The sequence below is a fragment of the Sinohyriopsis cumingii genome, unplaced genomic scaffold, assembly GCF_028554795.1.
Source record: "Sinohyriopsis cumingii isolate HCF-2022 unplaced genomic scaffold, ASM2855479v2 utg002703l, whole genome shotgun sequence".
NCBI classification, from domain to species: Eukaryota; Metazoa; Mollusca; class Bivalvia; order Unionida; family Unionidae; genus Sinohyriopsis; species Sinohyriopsis cumingii.
The window spans coordinates 88373-109121 of record NW_028316275.1 but is presented as its reverse complement, the minus strand read 5'-3'; the positions used below and the strand labels follow the sequence as shown (position 1 = coordinate 109121).

General features: G+C 33.5%; 1 protein-coding gene across 3 annotated transcripts in view; it reads right to left on the bottom strand.

Moving 5' to 3' along the window:
• LOC149770105 (uncharacterized) overlaps window positions 1-20749 on the bottom strand; it is a 46820-nt gene that overhangs the window by 17115 nt on the left and 8956 nt on the right. For all 3 annotated transcript variants that reach the window (XM_089949383.1, XM_089949384.1, XM_089949385.1), the window contains 11 exons: window positions 20129-20201; window positions 18067-18147; window positions 17265-17397; window positions 16582-16647; window positions 15051-15174; window positions 13761-13860; window positions 12906-13029; window positions 9660-9746; window positions 8660-8702; window positions 3867-3981; window positions 2308-2413 (listed from right to left, as the gene is read on the bottom strand). In XM_089949383.1, coding sequence (XP_089805509.1) covers window positions 2308-2413; window positions 3867-3981; window positions 8660-8702; window positions 9660-9746; window positions 12906-13029; window positions 13761-13860; window positions 15051-15174; window positions 16582-16647; window positions 17265-17397; window positions 18067-18147; window positions 20129-20201 — 1052 coding nt within the window. The remainder of the gene's footprint in view (window positions 1-2307; window positions 2414-3866; window positions 3982-8659; window positions 8703-9659; window positions 9747-12905; window positions 13030-13760; window positions 13861-15050; window positions 15175-16581; window positions 16648-17264; window positions 17398-18066; window positions 18148-20128; window positions 20202-20749) is intronic.

The window sequence follows — 20749 nt, the reverse complement described above, 5'->3', positions numbered from 1 at the left end:
CTGGAAGTTGTATGCTGTGCTGTTTGGAGTTATTTCAGATTACTTGGATTGGAGTCATTTCAAATTATTTGGATTCAAAAGGATTAATTCTTTTTTCCTCAAAAATATGTGTTCTCATGTGAAATTGTTTAACAAGGACAGTTTTTTTAAAAATTAATTCAAATTTCTAAAACCAGAGTGATAATTTTTGTTTCTACAAGGAAATGTAGACTTCAATACTTCAGATTACAGCATATGTCATCATCTTCCATCTTGAATTCTTTGTCGGGATTCGAACTTGAAATCAGTAGAATATTTTGTTATTAGGACTACTAAAATTTTATTCTTGGATTGTTTTTGGATTTGATTATATAAAAACATAAATTCATATGTTTTCATTTTTACAGAATTTTTCCAGAGAAATAAATTATTGTATTTTTTTCAAATCTTGTTGTTTTCACTCTTTCTTGTGTTACTGTTTATTTGAGCCTAAACACTTGACATAAGAAAGGGAATTTGATAATGCCCAAAGAATGCACAAGTGTGAGCATCATACCAGTTTATGAAGCTCAAAATATCTAAAGAAATCGGAAACATAAGGGTCCATCCCAATGGTATAAAGGACCATAAAAGGTTCTTGCTGTGGTCCAGCAAAACCTTTGAAGACCCCATGGCAGCATCCTGCTGAGGGGGAGCAGCTCCACACAACAGCCATGGACAAATAAAGTGCATGCCTCGATGTCTTTGCTACAGCCTACAGCAACTGCTTAAGTGTGTTTGAAGACATGGATTCCTACATGAAATGTCTGAGAAGGCTACTGGAAATAGATTGGTATGTGAGGCAATTGTGATAGCTGTATTGGCCTTAAGCTCAAAGACCTCCCAAACGGTGGTAGCTAAAGGGACCTAAGCCAGCAAATGGATTTTATAGATGGATGCAGAAACCATCAAAATGTACAGGCATGTAGAGACCACTCCAGGTGAATTCTTGTGTCCAGGAAATGTATTTGTAAGCTCCTGGACCATTGTGAAATGTGGGAGCAGCATAAGGTCTGGACATAAAGCTTCCTGCCCCATACCTCCAAGAGTCTCTCCAGACTAAAGAGAATTTTTACATCTTTAATGCCCAAATGCTTTGAGCACAAGTCCATTTGTTTACTCCCTTACTGAAGGTCCAGATTTCTTCCTCCTGCACCACCTGACAAAAAAAGGTCGGAGGAGGCTGGGAACTGTAATGGTGGGAGAAGAATCACTACCACCAGGTCCTCAACAAGCTCATCTGAGTTCACCATTATCTAGGTTAGTGTGAGGCTTTGATACTTTTGGCTGTCATATCAGGAGGCTGACTGGTATCATTTATAGAGACTTGAATGGTCTATTGCCAGGATACTTTAGGTGAAAATTTAGTCAATTATTTTGACTGATTTTGAAAATAAGTCATTAGTTTTTCTGTTATCAGCAACAATAGTCATGAGTGATCAAGGGATCAGCTTCATTGGAGAATATTGAGGCCTTCACGACAAAATGCTTTATGACAAATCTGGTCAATATTCTATTCAGTAGTTTTTTAAAAGTTTTTTTGAAGTTTTATTTATTTTGTCTAGTGATGCAGCCAGATTTGATGACAGATTTCCATCATTTGTAAAAACTGAAAAGGCTTCCTCACCAGAATGCTTTTGGGATGAGGTTTAAACAGTTAAAGGTTTCACTATTTTTAGTAACATCATCCATATCTGATATTGGATCAGCATCATTTATGCAATTGAAAGATAATGCTTTCATGCCAGAATGTGTCCTATCAAATTTGATCAAATTCAGTTCAGTGGTTTGTGACAATCGCCATTTGATAGGTTTTCTAATTTACTTTTTAGTAATGCCCAATATATCTGATAGTCGAACAGCATAATTTGCATAAATTTAAAAGGCCTCTGTGCCTCAATACTTTCAGCCAAACCTGCCTAATACTGTCCAGCAATCTTTGTGATGAAGTCAATTAAAAGTTTTTGTAACCTTAGTAATGGGGGTTATATGTGATTGTGGATCATCATTATCAACTGTTAAGTTAGTATATGTGGAGAGAGAGGAAATGTTAGCAATTTAGCAATTTAAGAATGAAAATAAATCACAGCAAATTTATCACCTTGCAAAGTATAAATCTCCCTCGATTACAAAAACTAGGTAAAAATTAAAATGGACATTTTGGGGCAAAATCGCTAAATTTAACATCAGCAAAAACTCCTGCTCACAGTATTTTATCATATAAACAGAATATTATTGGAACTTAAAAGTTTCATTTCTTTTAATTTCTTATCAAGTGTTTGTACTTACCATTGTTGAGAGCACTTTGAACAGCAGTCTCTGACCACTAACTTCTCCTTGTAAGCTGTCATCATGTTTTTCTTTTTGTTCCAAAAGGACTGAACCCAGCCTTGCACTTGAAAGAATAATTACAGTTAAAGAACAAAACTCTCACATCCTTTTAACTGAATTACTAATATATTATTTAGGAAGTAGAAATTATTTTTAAAAAATTATAACATTAGCTGACAGTGATAATGATTTTGTTTCCTCTCATGCTATAAGGATATGTGTAAACATAAAAACTGAGTGCTAAATAATCTCCCCAGTCTATTTCATAAACAAAATTACAAATCTTCAATGTTCTATTTTTTATGAGGGTTCAGCAGAAACCTTTGCAATAATTGCACATATCCCAAACATACCTGACTTTCAAAGACTTTAACACAAAGCTATAATCACCAACATCAGAAAAATTAACCATATACTGTATATATAGTTAGATTGGATTCCTATGTGACTATATATGGTACCTATGCCTTGCAGTTAGATTGGATTCCTATGTGATTATATATGGTACCTAAGCCTTTCAATTAGAATGGATTCCTATGTGATTATGTATGGTACCTATGCCTTGCGGTTAGATTGGATTCCTATGTGATTATATATGGTACCTAAGCAGTCTGCAGTTAGATTGGATTCATATGTGGTTATATATGGTACCTATGCCTTGCAGTTAGATTGGATTCCTATGTGATTATATATGGTACCTATAACTTGCAGTTAGACTGGATTCCTATGTGGTCATGTACGGTACCTATGCCTTCAGTTTAGATTGGATTCCTATGTGGTTATATAAGGTACCTGTGCCTTCAGTTAGATTGAATTCCTATGTGGTTATGTATGGTATCTATACCTTGCAGTTAGATTGGATTCCTATGTGGTTATATACGGTACCTATGCCTTACAGTTAGACTGGATTCATGTGATTTTTGTACAAATACGATGTCCTTTTTTCTGTTGCATAGGAAAGTGCACATGTTGAAACCATCAATGTTGTCACTATGGCTGCTGTGCTTAGTAATTTATCTCAAAATCACATGGTGATAAGCTGTTTCCAGACTGAGAGATGCTGTGTTTAGTACTTTATCTCAAAATTACATGGTGATCAACCTGTTTCCAGACTGAGAGATGCTGTGCTTAGTAATTTATCTCTACATTACATGGTGATCAGCCTGTTTCCAGAAAGAGATTATGTGATGGACTGATGTGTTCACTAGTTGCAGAATTTTTATCATTACAATATATAGTAATTTTTCTTAACTTTTAATGAGAGTCAATTTCCCATGCATTTGAATGGCAATGTATCTGTGCTTGGACCTTATTTTTGTAGGTAATATTGACTCCACTATATAAATTTTCCTCCATCTTCACTGATTGGTACAATGTTATAAGATGGAAACATAGGTGACACTGTTGGTCTTGAATCCTGAATTCAGCCACAGGGGGTGGGATGGAGGTAGGGGTAGCCCAGGAGGAGAATGGAAAAGCAGATATCTATGATGGATTCTTTATCTAGTCAAACTTACATGTATGATGTAGTACTGCTCCTATAGTTAAGTAAGACACTGTAATACTGACAATGATGAACAGTTCCACCAAGATGGCCACCCATCCAAAAGATGGGTAGTATCTATGTATCATCTGAAGAAAAAAGTTATTAAATATTTAAATCCTAATCTGGTGAATAATATAAAAATAATTTTTAAGTGTGGTAGGCTTCCTGTATAAAGGAAATTACCAGTAAATAGGAGCTTTTTCTCTTTTTTAAAAATTATTAAATTAGTGGAACAATTTCTGCCTTGTGAGCTTTGGTGACAAAACGAAGGATAAATAAGGAGTCAATTTGTGTTGTAAGGAAAACTGCTTATGTTACTGAATAAATGGCAGAATAGTGTAGTGACAGGACTAAAGAAAAGCAAAACCTTCTCTCAAAGACACATGCCAAGGACCAAACCTTTATCCATTTTATAGCAGTATCCAGTATTATGAGCTTTGATTATTATCTCAATGTGCTACATTTTTTGTCAGTCTGCATTTATAAAGGGTACTGGGTTATAGAAAATACTGGGTTAATGGGATACTGCATCACAGAGGGACTGGTTTAGGGAAGTTTTGATACTTACACGCTTCTCATCTGAACATCACCATATATAATCAAATCCAAGTCAGGTCTAATTGCATTCAACATTGACCCTGATCTGTCATTGCATAATGTGCCAGCAGAACAGGGTTTCTGTATGTACTGAATAGACTCAGACCTGCTGGCACATTATGCAATGGCAGATCTGGTTTTATGCAGTTTGCAGTTGGATCCATCTTAAACACGAGTAAATAAAGTATGTATTTGCCTTGTAATCATGAAATCATTCTGGATTGTCTTTGTGTCATACATAATCAGACATTAAATGTACAAGAAATATTAAATAGGTGAATATAACAATGTCATGTGATAAATGGATATTCCAAATAGTATAATGTAGTTGACTCACACTGTAGCAATTGGCAATTCATTTCTCTGGCACATGCTTCAATATTATTCAAGTGCTGCTGAAACATTGCTGACTTGCTGATTTTGCCATCTGTGTATATTGTATTTATTGGTACTGTATACTGCCTTTTGCCATCTGTATATCTTGAATATGTAATTTATACTGCCTTTTGCCATCTGCGTATATTGTATTTATTGTTACTTTATACTGCCTTTTGCCATCTGTATATCTTGAATATGTACTTTATACTGCCTTTTGCCATCTGTGTATACTGTATTTATTGGTACTTTATACTGCCTTTTGCCATCTTTATATCTTGAATATGTACTTTATACTGCCTTTTGCCATCTGTATATCTTGAATATGTACTTTATACTGCCTTTTGCCCTATGTAAATCTTGTAATGGTACCTCATAATACCTTTTGCCATCTGTATATCTTGTAATGGTACCTCATAATACCTTTTGCCATCTGTATATCTTGAAATGGTACCAGATATTGCCTTTTGCCATCTGTATATCTTGAATATGTACTTTATACTGCCTTTTGCCATCTGTATATCTCGAATAGGTACTTTATACTGCATTTTGCCATATGTAAATCTTGTAATGGTACCTCATAATACCTTTTGCCATCTGTATATATTGTAATGGTACTTTATAATACCTTTTGCCATCTGTATATATTGTAATGGTACTTTATACTGCATTTTGCCATATGTAAATCTTGTAATGGTGCCTTATACTACCTTTGGTAAAATGTATATCCTGTATCATGTACTAGGTACTTTTTACTGCCATTAATTTTCCCTTCAAATGTGTAGTCTCCCTCATTTCTTTTTATCATAGCTGAGATCATACACTGTATTAACAAAAGGTCAGTTTTTCTGCCACATTAGAGATCCACAAAAACTATAATTTGCTGAGATCAACAAAAACCATCAAGGACCAAGGTCCACCAAACCATCATGTGCCAAGATCCATAAAAACCATAATGTGCCAAGATCCACAAAAACCAGCATGTGCCAAGGTCCACAAAACCATTAACGTGCCAAGATCCACAAAAACCAGCATGTGCCAAGATCCATAGAAACCATAATGTGCCAAGATCCACAAAAACCAGCATGTGCCAAGGTCCACAAAACCATAATGTGCCAAGATCCACAAAAACCAGCATGTGCCAAAATCCATAAAAACCATAATGTATCAAGATCAACTAAAACCATCAAAAAGTGCTGAGCTATAAATTGATTTTCACACTGATCCACAGGATCACTAAAATATCATTTTTACTTATCCTGCTTAAATTTCACTGATCTGAACATTTTTGTACATCTCTGATTAATCTGTGCAGAATATCATATCCTTTTCTAAGTCATAGTTCTGTTATTCATATTTGTTTTCTAGGACTGATTGTACTTAATCACTTCCTTGATCATATTTACAATCTTGCTCTTTCTTGTTATCATTTCTGTCATTTTGATGGAACTTGCACACCCTGCAGGAACTTCCACATCTTTTCAATTGTTGCCGAACAGGGCAGTGAATGCTTATCAACAAATATGTATTAAAAATCTTGTTATTTGGTATAATTCTGCTTCATTCATAGAGTCAACCAACAAGACCTATTTGATTAGTCAAGTTTTAGCCCAATACCCTATGATCATTTTAAATTATCAGTATGAACATCAGTGTATTGGTCCTGAGTTCCTAGCTAGTTCTGTGTGTATGTTGATAGTTCTAATGATCAGCACTCTTATGTACTTATTGCACACACAAAAAAACCACATGGTCATTTCTGCCATGAGCATTCAATGTATGTCAAATGCAGGTTCTTGGCAGGTATTCAATATAATACATAAGCAGGTCAATTACCAATAAAAGGGAACTGCCATCCCATATTTTATTAGATACATCCAACACCATGCTCCACTTGTAAACTTATGATAGCAGCCATCAGACATTGTCTGATCCAAGGGAACATTTGTAGTTTGTGGTTTTATGCCATTTTTCAGCAACTGATGGGCTTTACATGGTGGTCAGTATATTTGGAAGAATCAAAGAAAAACCCTGGGAAGAACTGACGACTCATGGGACGATACTGGCAAGCTTACATACCGGTGTTGGTTTAGCCAATACTCAAACTCACATGGACATTGGTGACATATTTAAAGGCTAACAACTTATATCAGGTGGCCACCAAGGGCCCCCTGATCCAATGGACTTGTCACAACTTGGGTCATAATGTGAACTGTCTGCAAATTTACTTATCTTGGATTAATGCTAATTTCAAGCCATTATATATATAAACTACACACCAAAATGATTATTTATTCAGAAGAAATAGCAACAAAAAGATCACAAAGATGGCTGCCATGGCAGCCATACTGTATATAAGATTGATACAACTGTTATTTCATACCAGCTAGAAATCATAATGATTTAGTGAAAGACAATGTTAGGGACCATCTGGTGACAAATGACTTATAAATTGTAAATCAATGAATGAAATGAGTAAATTTTGTGCGTTTTTATATCTTTAATGATATTCGATTTTAAATTTTGTAGGAGGATACAAGCTGCTAGGAGTATAGCTTGAAAATATAAAACATTATTTTAGCTTGTACATCTAATCTAAGATTTTAAAATATTATCAATTGCAAAATTAATGTATTCCTTTTTGATGGGTGTAATAACATGCAAAGGAAACAATAAAGTAATAACATGTAAGGAAAAATGACTGAATTTTGAAAATAGTTCTACCATGAAACACAGGAAAACAAGAAGAGAAACATACGAAAGAACTTTGTAAATGACTTAGATTGATGTGGACTTCAGCAATACCAATACAAAATGAAAACACAAATGTAACAAGATTTAGTAATGCCAGTAATTACATGCCTGGCAGCCATTTTCATGGCTTCTGCCCATACAGCTGCCATATTATCAGCTGAATTGATGTGCATTTCTACTGTACAGGTCCTACAGTTTTTGCATCCAAGAGTAAAATTGAGCTTTCTGTGTTAACATATCAACAACATTTCTGAATTATTACCCAAAACCATTTCCCATACAAGTTTTAATGTAAGTGATGCACAACATTTTGTGGCACCTGATGCTCTGGGGTGCTATGTTTGAATCATTTGATGCCATTGCAAAAAGAGAATCTCTTTGTCTCTTCGTAGTATTCCTATAAAATTATTTTTGATATTCCATGCAAACTTGTGTAAACCTCCTAACTGAACACTTGTCAAAGTAGCTGGCTACCTATATATAAGGTGCACATGTAAAATCTTACCGTTTAATTTCACCTAAGTAATATGCATGAAAGCAGGATTTTTATCTGTAATGTCAGGTATCTAAAAATGTTGTTTTTCAAATATTTCATCAGCATAATTCAGAATGCATTATTTCAACAAACATTTTTTAATAATAATTTTGCAAAATCTGGAAAGGCTGGCATCTTTACAGTAGGCTATAAGAAAAAATCCTAGAAAATAGGCACAGAGTCTTGGAAAATGGGACATTGCTTTGTAGAATGTTATATGAAGGAAAGGTGATATGATGTGGGTGAAAACCCTTGAAACAAGCACAAGATAACAGGTAATGGGCAGATAAATCATGCATATATATACCATTTTCAATTTGTGTACTAGTACATTTGCTAAGCATAGCATTCAAGAAACAGACAATTATATAGTTCAGTTCTTCGCCTGACATGTATGTATGTAAAAATCATATTAACATAAAAATAGCTAGACTTACAATATAAAGTAACAACAAGTAACAAGTAGATAATTAGCTTTCATAGTAATAAACAACAAGTCCTACCTCTGTGAGTGGAATAGTTGAAATTTCACCATGCTCTTCTGCACTAAAGTGAAATAAAATTAGGATTAATTATAAATAAAAATATAACAAAGACAAATACAAAATGTAAATGTTCACATAATTTGAGCACAATCACATTCAAAAAAGTCATCAAGTGGATGGATGATCCCCACTCCTAATTTATGTTTTATATCTAACACTATCAACCCTTGGAAAAGCTACTTCATCAAATACAAATATGATGCAATCATATTAACTCTAATTAGTGACCCATTTACATAAATATCAAAACAAAAGAAAACTATCAATATTTTTCAGTATGACACAACATTTATATGCTGTTTGTTTCTAAAATAAATCATCTTATTCCCCCATATTTTTGTTGTAAAGTTTTAATACTTAAAAGTATTATCTGCAATTTAAAGATATTTAAAACAGGAAGCTCAAATGGATTTCATGTCACTCACCTGATTATGAAAGGCAACATTTGACAATTTTGATAAGCTGGCTTATGTAACTTTTTATTGTATTTACAGGAAGTTTAAGGTAATCAACTTTTGTCAATTTATATATCCATAATAATATGACTTACATTCCTTGCTTTTCACTTAAGCAGGATGAAAAATAAATGTTGAAACATTTGTGTATTATAAACACCCATGTATGATCAGTTGATACGTTGAGTACTATGCTGATGCTGTGCATTTGTTTCTTTTATGTAATGAAACCATCATTTAATCGCTTCACTTGCCCATAACCAACTGTAATTATCCCATAACTGTAACTGTCAAATACATATGTTAATTATTATCGTGACACACATTTCTTTAATGATTTTATCATATAGGAAACCTCCAGTTCTAAGTGATCTGGATATCCTGAAAGATTTTACAATGTCATGAACTTTGGTGTTCCTGCCAAACATAAATAATGAAAAAAATAAAAAGATTAGCATTAATTACAAAGGCATCTTCATCCTCAGGTAAACTACAGGACTAACCTTTGTAGGGATATGTTGTTATAGCAGAATCCCTGATCACATGATTCTACTCTAAGCTGAGGAACAATGTCAAGCACTGCCAAACACCTGAAATGAAAGAATGCAAATATTTTCCATGACTCATGCAACTTTCTAAAATAATGGAAGCTGTTAAATTTGTGCTTTGTTAAACTGCTACTTTGTTGCAGAATAAATTAAGGTGAGAGATGTATAGGAATTTTGTTGCTGAGGACTGATACAATATTGTGCTGCGTTCGTTTATTTAATTTGATATTATGCATCACTACTAGAACAATTTTGAATTTTAACCTGATTCTGCGAATATTTCAGCATCATTTAACTATTACAATGCAGTAAGTGCAGCATGATCAGTTTCTGAATCATAATGAATTTATTAATTAATCTTGATGGTTTTTCATTTCATCTGTACAATAATTAATAGACTGAAAAAAGGTGTCCTATTATTTCCACAGAAAGATCATTGTTCATTAGATCTTTAAATTTGTTGCTTGTCTGCTTTGGTGCTTTACTGCACACCAACACAAGTAGGTTATTTTGTGCTAAGGTAATTGGAGTAAAGTGCCTTGCCCAAGGACACACCATGGTAGCTGACTCTGGCTAGTCTGATGGTAGGATCAGAACCTGCACCCTTTCAGTCATGAGTCAGTATGTTAACCACTCAGCCGCCATATCTCATTTGGTTTTATAGCAACCACTATATTCACAAAAATTGGCAACCAAGAAACCTAGAAGAAAAAAACTAGTCAAACCTGTTTAGAGCAGCCACCCATGAGAAAAGATCCAAATGGCTTGTGAATAGAAGTGACCTCTGAATGCAGGTTAATGATTCAAACCTGGTTTTTGTCATGTACTGAATATAATTAACATTATAATTATTAATAATACATTAAAATCTTCTTAAGAGAACACCCTTTCTTGACTCCCAACAAAAAGTGATCAACCAAAACAGGTGATGTCTCAAAACAGACTTGAACAGCAGAGCCCATTTTCAAAGTCAAAATACAAATAAGGAATGACAATTTATTTTTTACGTTCATCGAACAATGAATTGAAAAAATACTATATAAACTGTATAATCCAAAATCATATTTTAAGCTTACACAGTGGTTCTTTTTGTTCATAAGTTTGTCTATCCTTATAACTAAATTTAAAATCTAATAAAGACAAAATAAGGATAAATCCTTTTTTAAAAATGTGTTAAACAGACCATTCTAACCTGGTCTAACCATGCATGAATACATGCAAATTAGCAATCAATGTAAATAATTTGCATAAAGCCAATCAGAATAAGGCCATCGACTACCTAACAACATGGTACAAAGTGACCTCTAGTCATGAAATCACTGTATAAACAGCCTCCATCGATCAATATAGTCCAAGTAACCAAAGTGAAATCAATGGTGGACACGTACACATGTGAATAAATTACACAATAATTTTAATGTTATTAATTACCTTTACCCATGTTACCCAATGTCAAAATTATGAAATACATGTACCACATACTTGACCAAGCTAGCAAACAACATTTGCCATTAAGGAAAGAGATTTTATTCCTTATCTTTTGCAAAACTGTCTATAGTTTACCAAAAATGACAACTTAGTTTTTTTTTAACTGCGTATTTTTTTCATGGAGAGATAATTGCTTTTAATTATAGATCTCATGAATGCACTCTTATGTTACGTGTTTAGGCTTGAATAAACAGTAACAAAAGAAAGAGTGAAAACAACAAGCTTTGAAAAATGTTACAAATCCAAAAATAATCCAAGAATGTTTTAAGAATCAAATCCAAAAATAATCCAAGACTAATCCACGAATACAATTTTAGAAGTCCTAATAATGAAATGTTCTAATGAATTCAAGTCTGAGTCCCAACAAAGAATCCAAGATGGAAGGTGATGATGTATGCTGTATCCTACAGAGTGCTATTGTCTACAGTTCCTTGTAGAAATACAAGAAATAACACTCCGGTGTTGGAAATCCTAATAAATTTTTAAGAAATGTCTTTGTTCAAGAATTCTGTATGAGCACACAAATATTTCCAGAGAAACAAATTAATCTTTTGGAATCCAAATAATGTTAAGAAAAATTAACATATAACTTGAAAACTAGTCATAACAGAAGAAAACGACCTGACATCAAGTGTTTTAAGCCCAGACCGAGATTATTTCTCTAAAACAATGGTCATGCAGTAATTCTGAGGTGCAGAATGCATGCCTGTATGAGGATCACATGATCATGTTTACATCACGAACTCTCAACATGGCCCTGACAAAAACCAATCATTTTACTCTAAGAATAAAATTTTAAAAAGTTGTTTACTTCACTAACACTATTTAGAAGTTTAGGGTCATGTATCCAATACAGCCTTGATCTCACCCTCATTATTCTCACAATAAAAACAAATAAAAAAAAGAACTTGTTCACATGGCTGTTACTAATTTTGAATTTAGGATGGGAACTAGGTCGGCTTTAAGTGTTTACAAATGAACAGTCAAGGTCAAACTATTTTCCAATCAAATAAATAAGATTATATTATCACAGCATGTAAAAGAATATAAAAAATTTAAAGATGACAAACAATAAAATTAAAATATAAATTAATTCAGATATACGTAACAGCACAAATAAAAACACTCAAAATTAAATCAGTTTGGGTTTGATAATAAACATCTTTTTGATACTAAGGTGGGGGTGGCTGCTGCTTGTGAGCTTTGTTTTTTATCATATTACAAAAAATGTAAAGCACAAGTCTCCATGACAAATGTCAAATGATGCAGACAAATATAACTCTACAAGGCATGGCCAATCCAATTTCTGGACATTGCAAAGAAGAAATAAAAATGTAATTATCTAGGTTTAAAAAGGAAAAAGAAAAGTGACATTACATGTATTGCATTCTCTTTACATGTTAATGCATTGCATTACATCAAAACAATCTTTCAACAAAAATGTCCTTCTTGGAAAAACAAATGCATCATTTGTATGTTGATAAGTTTTAAGAAACCACTGTCTGGTTATGAAACATTTGGCCACTGACCATCAAAAGCAGGTGGCTGCTTAGTACCTGATGTTTAGGAGGAAATTTCATGTTAATGGGAATGGCCACTAAGATGAGATGACTGCTAAGTAAAGATAAGGGCTGTATACACTATTTCGCATAGTAATATGATAAATGTTTTACAATTTACTTTCCATAACCCAAGCCGTCCCTTGGTACTTACCAGAGAATGTTGAGCAATGTACATGTAGCTAAACCAAGGACAACAGCTAATCTGTAGCCCTGAATCTGGTCTTTTGAAGGACTAATCTTGCTGTACATGAAAGGCATGGTGTTAACTACACCACCTGCAAAACACAATAAATCCATCAGAATAAATTTCTGTGTTTAACACACTTTGATGAATATTTATAAATATGAAGTGCTTCCTGCAAGTGATTTTGGAAATTTGATGGACAAATAAGAGTTATTTGAAAGTAGTAAAGGTTGCGACATATTTCTTGTGTATTGTTATAAGCTGCAATAATTACATTCCCCTAGCATGGTACACACAGTCCAGAACTCAAGCAAGAGTGCCACAAAGGAACTCAAGATCTACTGCTCTAAAATTATTTCCAAGAAATCTGTGATAAGTCTGTTTGATCAGTCGTTTTATTCATTTTAAGTGCTTGCAATGAAACAATCTGTCATTCTTGTGAACCTCTAATAATAATTTGACAATAAATTTAAATGAGTTTTAAAAGTGAGTTTTCTTTCTTTATGTCATTCTCATGACTCTTGGGTTGAAGATTTTGATTTGTAATCTTCAATTTTTCACTCTTACCAATTTCAGTCCAAAGAGTCAATGACACTTCAGTGTAAAGTTATATTGCAAACCCTGCCTGCGGTAGCAGATTATTTGGGGTGAATAAGTGCTAGAGAATGTATGAGACATAATTCAGTTTAAAGTATTTATTACATCATGTCAGTGCCAGTATTTAGGCCTCATGCCAAGATGCATACGGTCACTTTAAAAGTCACTGAAAGCTAAATATAATAAATTATTCTATTAAGATTTCCATATTCTTACAACTCTTACCTAATGCAACAGTTCCCATCAAAAAGGGAGCACCTGACTGGGTGAAGTCATTGTGAATCTCACGATGAATGGAAGACCCAACACATAATGTTATAATCACCTGAAATTAAAACTATATAAGCACTGTATGGACTACCACAATTTTTAAATTTTAACACAAATATAAACTGCTACAGATAATTCTTTATCTAAAATTGCTAGCCAATTTAAAATCAAGGTCATGATTAGTATATTATAGATCTGTTAAATCAAACAAATGTAAGTATCTCAGAAGATATTTCAAGTTTCTGTCTGCTTCTTGATTTATTTTCCACGGTGAAAATTCTAATCTGCTCAATATGAATGCCAATTGCTAACTGAAACAAAGAATAAGAAAAAAATCTGGCTTCAAATGAATACTTGTTGGCATATTGAATGGTAAATATGTTTCACATGGAAACCAAAATTAGAACACATCCAGCAGAAATCAGAGTTAGTTATGCCCCATTATTTCTTACTATTGGCCACCGTGCAGACGCTACCAATGCTTTCTTGCAGACCTTTGCTTTGACTTCATTCTTGCAGACCTTTGCCTTGATTTCTTTTCAGAACCATTTAGGGTATATTCTTAATTTTTAGTTGTTTTGATATTTCAAAAGGAAAATTGTCTGGACACAAAAATTAAATTAATTGTGAATGTTTTCATGTGAGGAGAGACTGGACTGATTATAATAGCTAATGTTTATGACATAATACATCTCTGCATTTCTACATGTTTAATGACAAGTAATTATATCAGACATAATAAAAGGGGAAACACTGAAGAGAGGCTGCATATTCATTTTGGATGTATGGTGGAAAGATCAGTGATTATGGGGGGAGATAACTTGATCCCAGATAGGAGTTTTAAAAAGTCCCCTATAATGTATTAATGAAAAGAACCTATGGCAGTTCAATCACTTTTTGTGACGAAGTTCCTGAATAGTATGTTCCCTTTGTTTTACATGTAATAATGCTACGAGCAATGATTGTGCAAATACTTGCTCAGTTTAAAATATAATGGAAAAACAAAATTTGTTCTCATGATGCAGAACAAGTCATTAACAAACTATGGAACTTCACCAGTCTTGTAAGTATTTAACTGACAAGTGAATTAATATAAAATTGGAAAATATTACTCTATCTGTAACTTCTAGCATTTTAAGACAGATTTCGCTTATATGTGGAGTTATTTAATAGACTGTAATAGTGCACATGCACTAACTAAAAGTATAGAACATTATAGAGATATCAAAATAAGTTATTACTTACTGTCCCTAAAAGCAGAGATCCCTTGAAGAAGGTAAGTATGGAGACAATGGGCTGTATCAATTGTAGCGCAAATAAAATAAAGAATGTCAGCACCCATACAAACACTGGGATCACCTGGAAATGGCTGTATTGAGAGAAGGTTGTATAGAAAATTACCAATACTTAAATATTAGTATTTATAGTTGCTTATACTTAGAGTCCAACTGCAAACTCAACAGACCCAGATTTGCAACTGAATAATATGCTGTCAGATTTGGGTCTCTGCTATTTGGTAGGAGTAAGGACATGCATCAAAGACTCAGATCTGCAAGTGCATTATGCAATGAAAAATCAGGGTCCATGTTTTTTGCAGTTTGATTCGACTTATAGGAGTAAATATGGTAAGAATTGAGTTTCACAAAGACTTTGGCATGTGTAAATTCATTGGGTAACCTATTTTCAGTGATTTCATGGATATGGATGGAGTAAACCATGGAAAACCTGGCACTGGAGTACTTGGACATCAAAAGACATGACAGGCAATAGTTCAGTTTGTTTCATGCAGGCTAACCCCAAAAGGTTTCCAAAATTCTACACTTCTGATCAAAGATTTTTGTTGTTGTTGTTGTTCTCGGGTTTAACGACATTTTTCAGCACAAGACAGTCTATACATGGTGGCCAGTATAACTGGTGGAGGAAGAACCCTGGAAAACCCAGGGAAGAACCACCGACCAACGAGAAGCTACTGGCAGGCTTTCCCACGTACCCACACTAGCCGAGCCTTGGACTCGAACCCACACAGGCAGAGGTGAAATGGCAGTGATCCGGAACAGTGAGCGCTTTAGACCACTCTGCCACTCGGGGCCCCTCTGACCAAAGAAAGGCAATCCATATTTGTAGAAACTCAATATGGAACTTGGTAGAAGATGCTTACAATCAAATCATAAATGCAAGATTTCATAAGAAATATTAAGTTAAAATATAATTTTGATTGTGACAAAATATCTGCAATCTTGAATCACTGGTCCATATTCCGCAACTATAATGAAAACTCGGCATAACATAGAAAAGTGTATATGTGGTTAGCCTGTTCCCCAATAAGCAGAGAGGTAAAAGACATCAGCATATATCTCTTGTTGTTAACAAAATAAACATTCTATGGAGTAATAACTGATGCATCTGTATTACGAAAATGACAGATCAGGTAGAGAGTTAATTCTAAACAGCATATCTTTCAGTTTCATCTATTCATGAACCAACTTGTAATGGGTGAATTCTGCAAAAAGAGTCAAACCAAAAGTTTACCTCAATTAAGCAATCACTTAAATTAAGCAACCATATTAACAATATCAATTTAAAAAAACCTACTAAAGATTGAATAAATAAACCCGCAAAAACAGTCACCTGCCATGCAAGGCCAGTTATTTCTTCTTATACTGGTGGTGACTTCTTAACAAAGGTTAAACTGTATTTCAACAAGCTAATGCCTGAAGAAAAATATTTATGAGAATAAATTCCAGCTACAACTATGGATAACCATTATGACTGCTACCTAATCCCAATAATCTGGGCAAAGGCCTCACTTCCTGCCAGGGCATAGGAGATAAGCAGGGCTACACTGAAAAAGAATGAGAATGGTGTCAAAGAGCAATAGTAATGCTTCAAATTTCAATTTCAAAGTCTTCAATTTTACATGATATCAATGGAACAACATACTAGATAATTGGATCAATGATGTATTTTGAGGGAAAATTAATAGAAAATGTCAGAATCTTAGCTGATGGTGTGACATTAAATAATATTTACTGTGAGACAGAAAACAAAAACCACATCTTAGACCACTTGTAAACCATGTTTGAAACAACTGGTATCAAATTGTGGTAACAATCGTAAATTTAAAAATTTGTCTTAAACTCATTATGTGGCAGTGAAATCACCAGCAATGTCTTCAGTTAGTTAAAGGCTATTATTCTAATTCAATCTATATTCAAACATATCTGAATTTATTTCTAATATTCATTCAAATCTATGTTTAACAATGAAAATAACAATTACATCCTATATATGTGAAACGTTTTATTCCTTCACATATTAAATGTTTATTATTATGCAAAAATAATTAATCATTCACTCCATGAGACAAAATATTTGCCATATTTGTCAAGTTATTTTCAGTCCTATAAATCATGCATGGAAATTTAATAATTCATTTTATATAAAGATAATGTAACTTACAACTGGAGAACCAGAACAATATCAAAGAACCACCGTGTTCCGCAGCCAAGAAACAGCTGTCCTAGTAGGTGGAGATTTGGAGCCTGGACATTCATCTCTCTTGAACTGACCTCATGGCCTGCAAGTGAACGCCCTGAAAATGAACATAATGTATGGAATACATAAAATGATCAAGTAACTTAAAAAGTGGCCATATGACAGGTATGCCCACCTCCAACACCACCAATAGAGTGAAAGTGGAAAAAGCTGTTTAAAATGGGCAAGGGCATAGTTCCAAGACAAACTGAAATTTGGCCATAAAATGTTGAAGATCAAACTTTTCCATCACCTCTTTAACAATAACTTTGGTTTCAATCCATCAAGTTGCAGAAACAGGTTGATCCAACACAATCAGAACTGCATGAATCTAGTGTCCACTAGTAGACTGTCTGCAGGCAATTTGGGTGTTAAGTCAGCAGCAGGAGACAGAGTGCCTCTTAGAGTGATTCAGTTTCTGTCTTCTTTGAACGACACTTTGGAAAGATCAATTCTGCCTGACTTGACCATTGTCCCTCCATTTCCACTGTGGCATTTAAAATCACATACACGTGGAGCATCAAGTTGGATGTGTAGTTTTTGAACAGAAATGACCAGTCAGAAAATCCCCAATGATGCAAAATACAGCATTGTATTATTTTTTTAAACTTTTATTTCATTGATAATATTTTTTACTTTACGATGCTACACACACTTACACAAATGACATCAAAAATGTCTGGGGGACCATTGTTATAGTGAACTTAAAACTGACATAATTCTTTACCACTTGTATCTACTTCCTCTTCCACTTCGTCACAACCTTCATCAGCAAGCATATCATTTGTGTCAGCCAGTGGAATCATCTCTTCCTGAAAAGATAAAAGGCAGCTGCTATAAGGGATGATTCTGTGATCTGAATGTTTCAGTCTCTGCAAATTATGACCATAATATATGTCTCTTTGTGATAGGTATAACCAGTATTGCAGCTCACTGCCCTACCTGCTGGGCTAAGCAAACCACATACCATATATGCTCACTTATAACACAAGTCCAAATGTAAACTGCACAGACCCAGATCTATCATTGCAGAATAATTGTTTGCTGTTTGACTCAACTTACAAGTGAGTATATAAGTACCATAACAGGATCATGCTAGTGATAATTTCTAAGACATGTGTCTTGAACTAGTAAGGAAATTATCAATGTAGGGAAAATGAGACAACTGCAGATTTCTGACTCATTTATATCTAGTATGTAAAAAGATCGCTCCAAGTCAAACCGATTTCACAACTACATAAGTAAATGTGAAAAGATCTCTCAAAGACAAACTAGCTAATTCACAACATTACTTAAATAAATATCAGTAGCTTTGATGGAAGTCACCAGGAGGCCAATCTACAGTAAACAGTGAACAAAGATGTTGGCAACTTTTGTATGGGACCTAGCCAGTGTTGTATGCAATTGATTTGCAGCACATCATTTTTTAAAACCTGCTATAACCAAGTAAATGTATCTAATAAAATCTAATATGGAGTAGATCTGAACTGATGGCTGTGACAATACTGTTTTAAGTTATAGTACATTAGAAACCTAAAAATCTGTAGAGACTAATAAGGTACCATATCTGCATATCAAACAAACCTTAGATAATTGAGCTTAAATTAGTTTGCAAAACATTTACAAGATTTATACAGTTGCAAATTAGAATGCCTTGATGAGTACATTTACAGCAATCAAACTTATCAAGTCTTCATGAGTGACATATGTCAGTTTAGAATATGCATTCAGTACACAGTTGAAAAGTAATGTGCATTCAATTTATAATATATTCAGTTCACTAGTAATATGTATTCAGCTCAAAGTAATATGCATTTTATTCACAAGTAATTTACATTCAGCTCAAAAGTAATATGTATCCAATTTACAAATAATATGCATTCAGTTCAAAAGTAATATGTATTTATCTCACATACTGCTAAGAAAAGATAAGGTATAAACATGCAATATAATCAACTTTTATAAGATGGTAAAAACTTAATATACTGATATGGATTTACTATTTAACTTTAAAAAAAGCATGCAAATGTTATCATTCACCACAGAAAATGAGGACTGAGTATTTCTGTAAATTATTAAATCTTGTTCTAAGAAACAAAAGCACCTGAATATTAAATGAAGAACACCCCAAACAGTATCTGTCCATATTTTGTGTGTTATTCAAACTCATAGATAAGTGGATCAACAAATATTCTGTGTGCCCCGTTTTATGCCTAAATTACAGATTCCACTGGAACTTATGTCCATGGGGGTGTAACAATCATCATTCACCAGCATGGGGTTTGTTTTAGCAATGGACAACTGTTGCAGTTGCAGCAGAAAGGCTCTTCACATACAAAATTATTTTGATGTAAAAAAATTACAATTTTTGTCCATTTTCTGGGGAAAAGAATAATTTAAAATACACGTGAACCTGTCAAGAAAAAGTGACAGAGTCCATTCAAATGGAACTTTATAATGCTATCAATTAATAGATTTTAACAACATATAATATTTGTGAATTTATTTCAGTTTCTCAATGAATTATCATGTTCATTTATTACAAAATGTTTATTTACTTTTAATTTTGTTTAATACTTTTCATCTTCTAACATTGTTATCATTATAATTATGTTAATATCTGAGTGCCTAAATGATGTCAATCATTATAGAAAAATACATGTACAAATAAAAGAAAATAATTCAAAATCAAAATTAAAAAAAAAATTAATAAAAAAATGTGATTATGTGACAATATTAATATCTGACTGACAATGCACTAATGAAAATGACATAAAAATGTTAAGCACTTGCTTTTTGGCCTTGGAGCTGAATAGAATAAGCCCTTTGCAGAAGGTCTGTGACAAACACAACTGTTAAAGCCTGCAAAAAAACTCACAGAAATAATAATAATAATAATAATAATAATAATAATAATAATAATAATAATAATAATAATAATATTGCCAAGCCTCCTGATACATAAAGCAAATGTTATGAGAAAAGAGATGCAACAATAGACACGTCTGGTACAGCTGCACTGGCTATTCTTCCTTCTATTAAAAATATTACCAAACAAAAAATTTACTCAAAACAACTGGTACAGTAAATCTAAGATAGAAGGATACTTATACAGCATTATTACAGTGAAACCTTCCTTATCAAACCCCTCAATATGAAGGACACCTGCTGATAAAGATCAATGTTTATGAGATACTTATCCTGTTTTGCATACAAAATTTCAATATAAACTAGAACTGCCATTAGTACTGCAAACCCACCCATCCTGCTTTCTAATGCACATTCTAGCCGAAACCCACCCACCCATCCAGCCTCTGATTCAACCCTACTCCCAGACAGTGGCACAGGGGTGAACACACAAAAGTCATTAAATCTTACTGCTTCGTCTGCACCTGCACGTAGAAAATTTT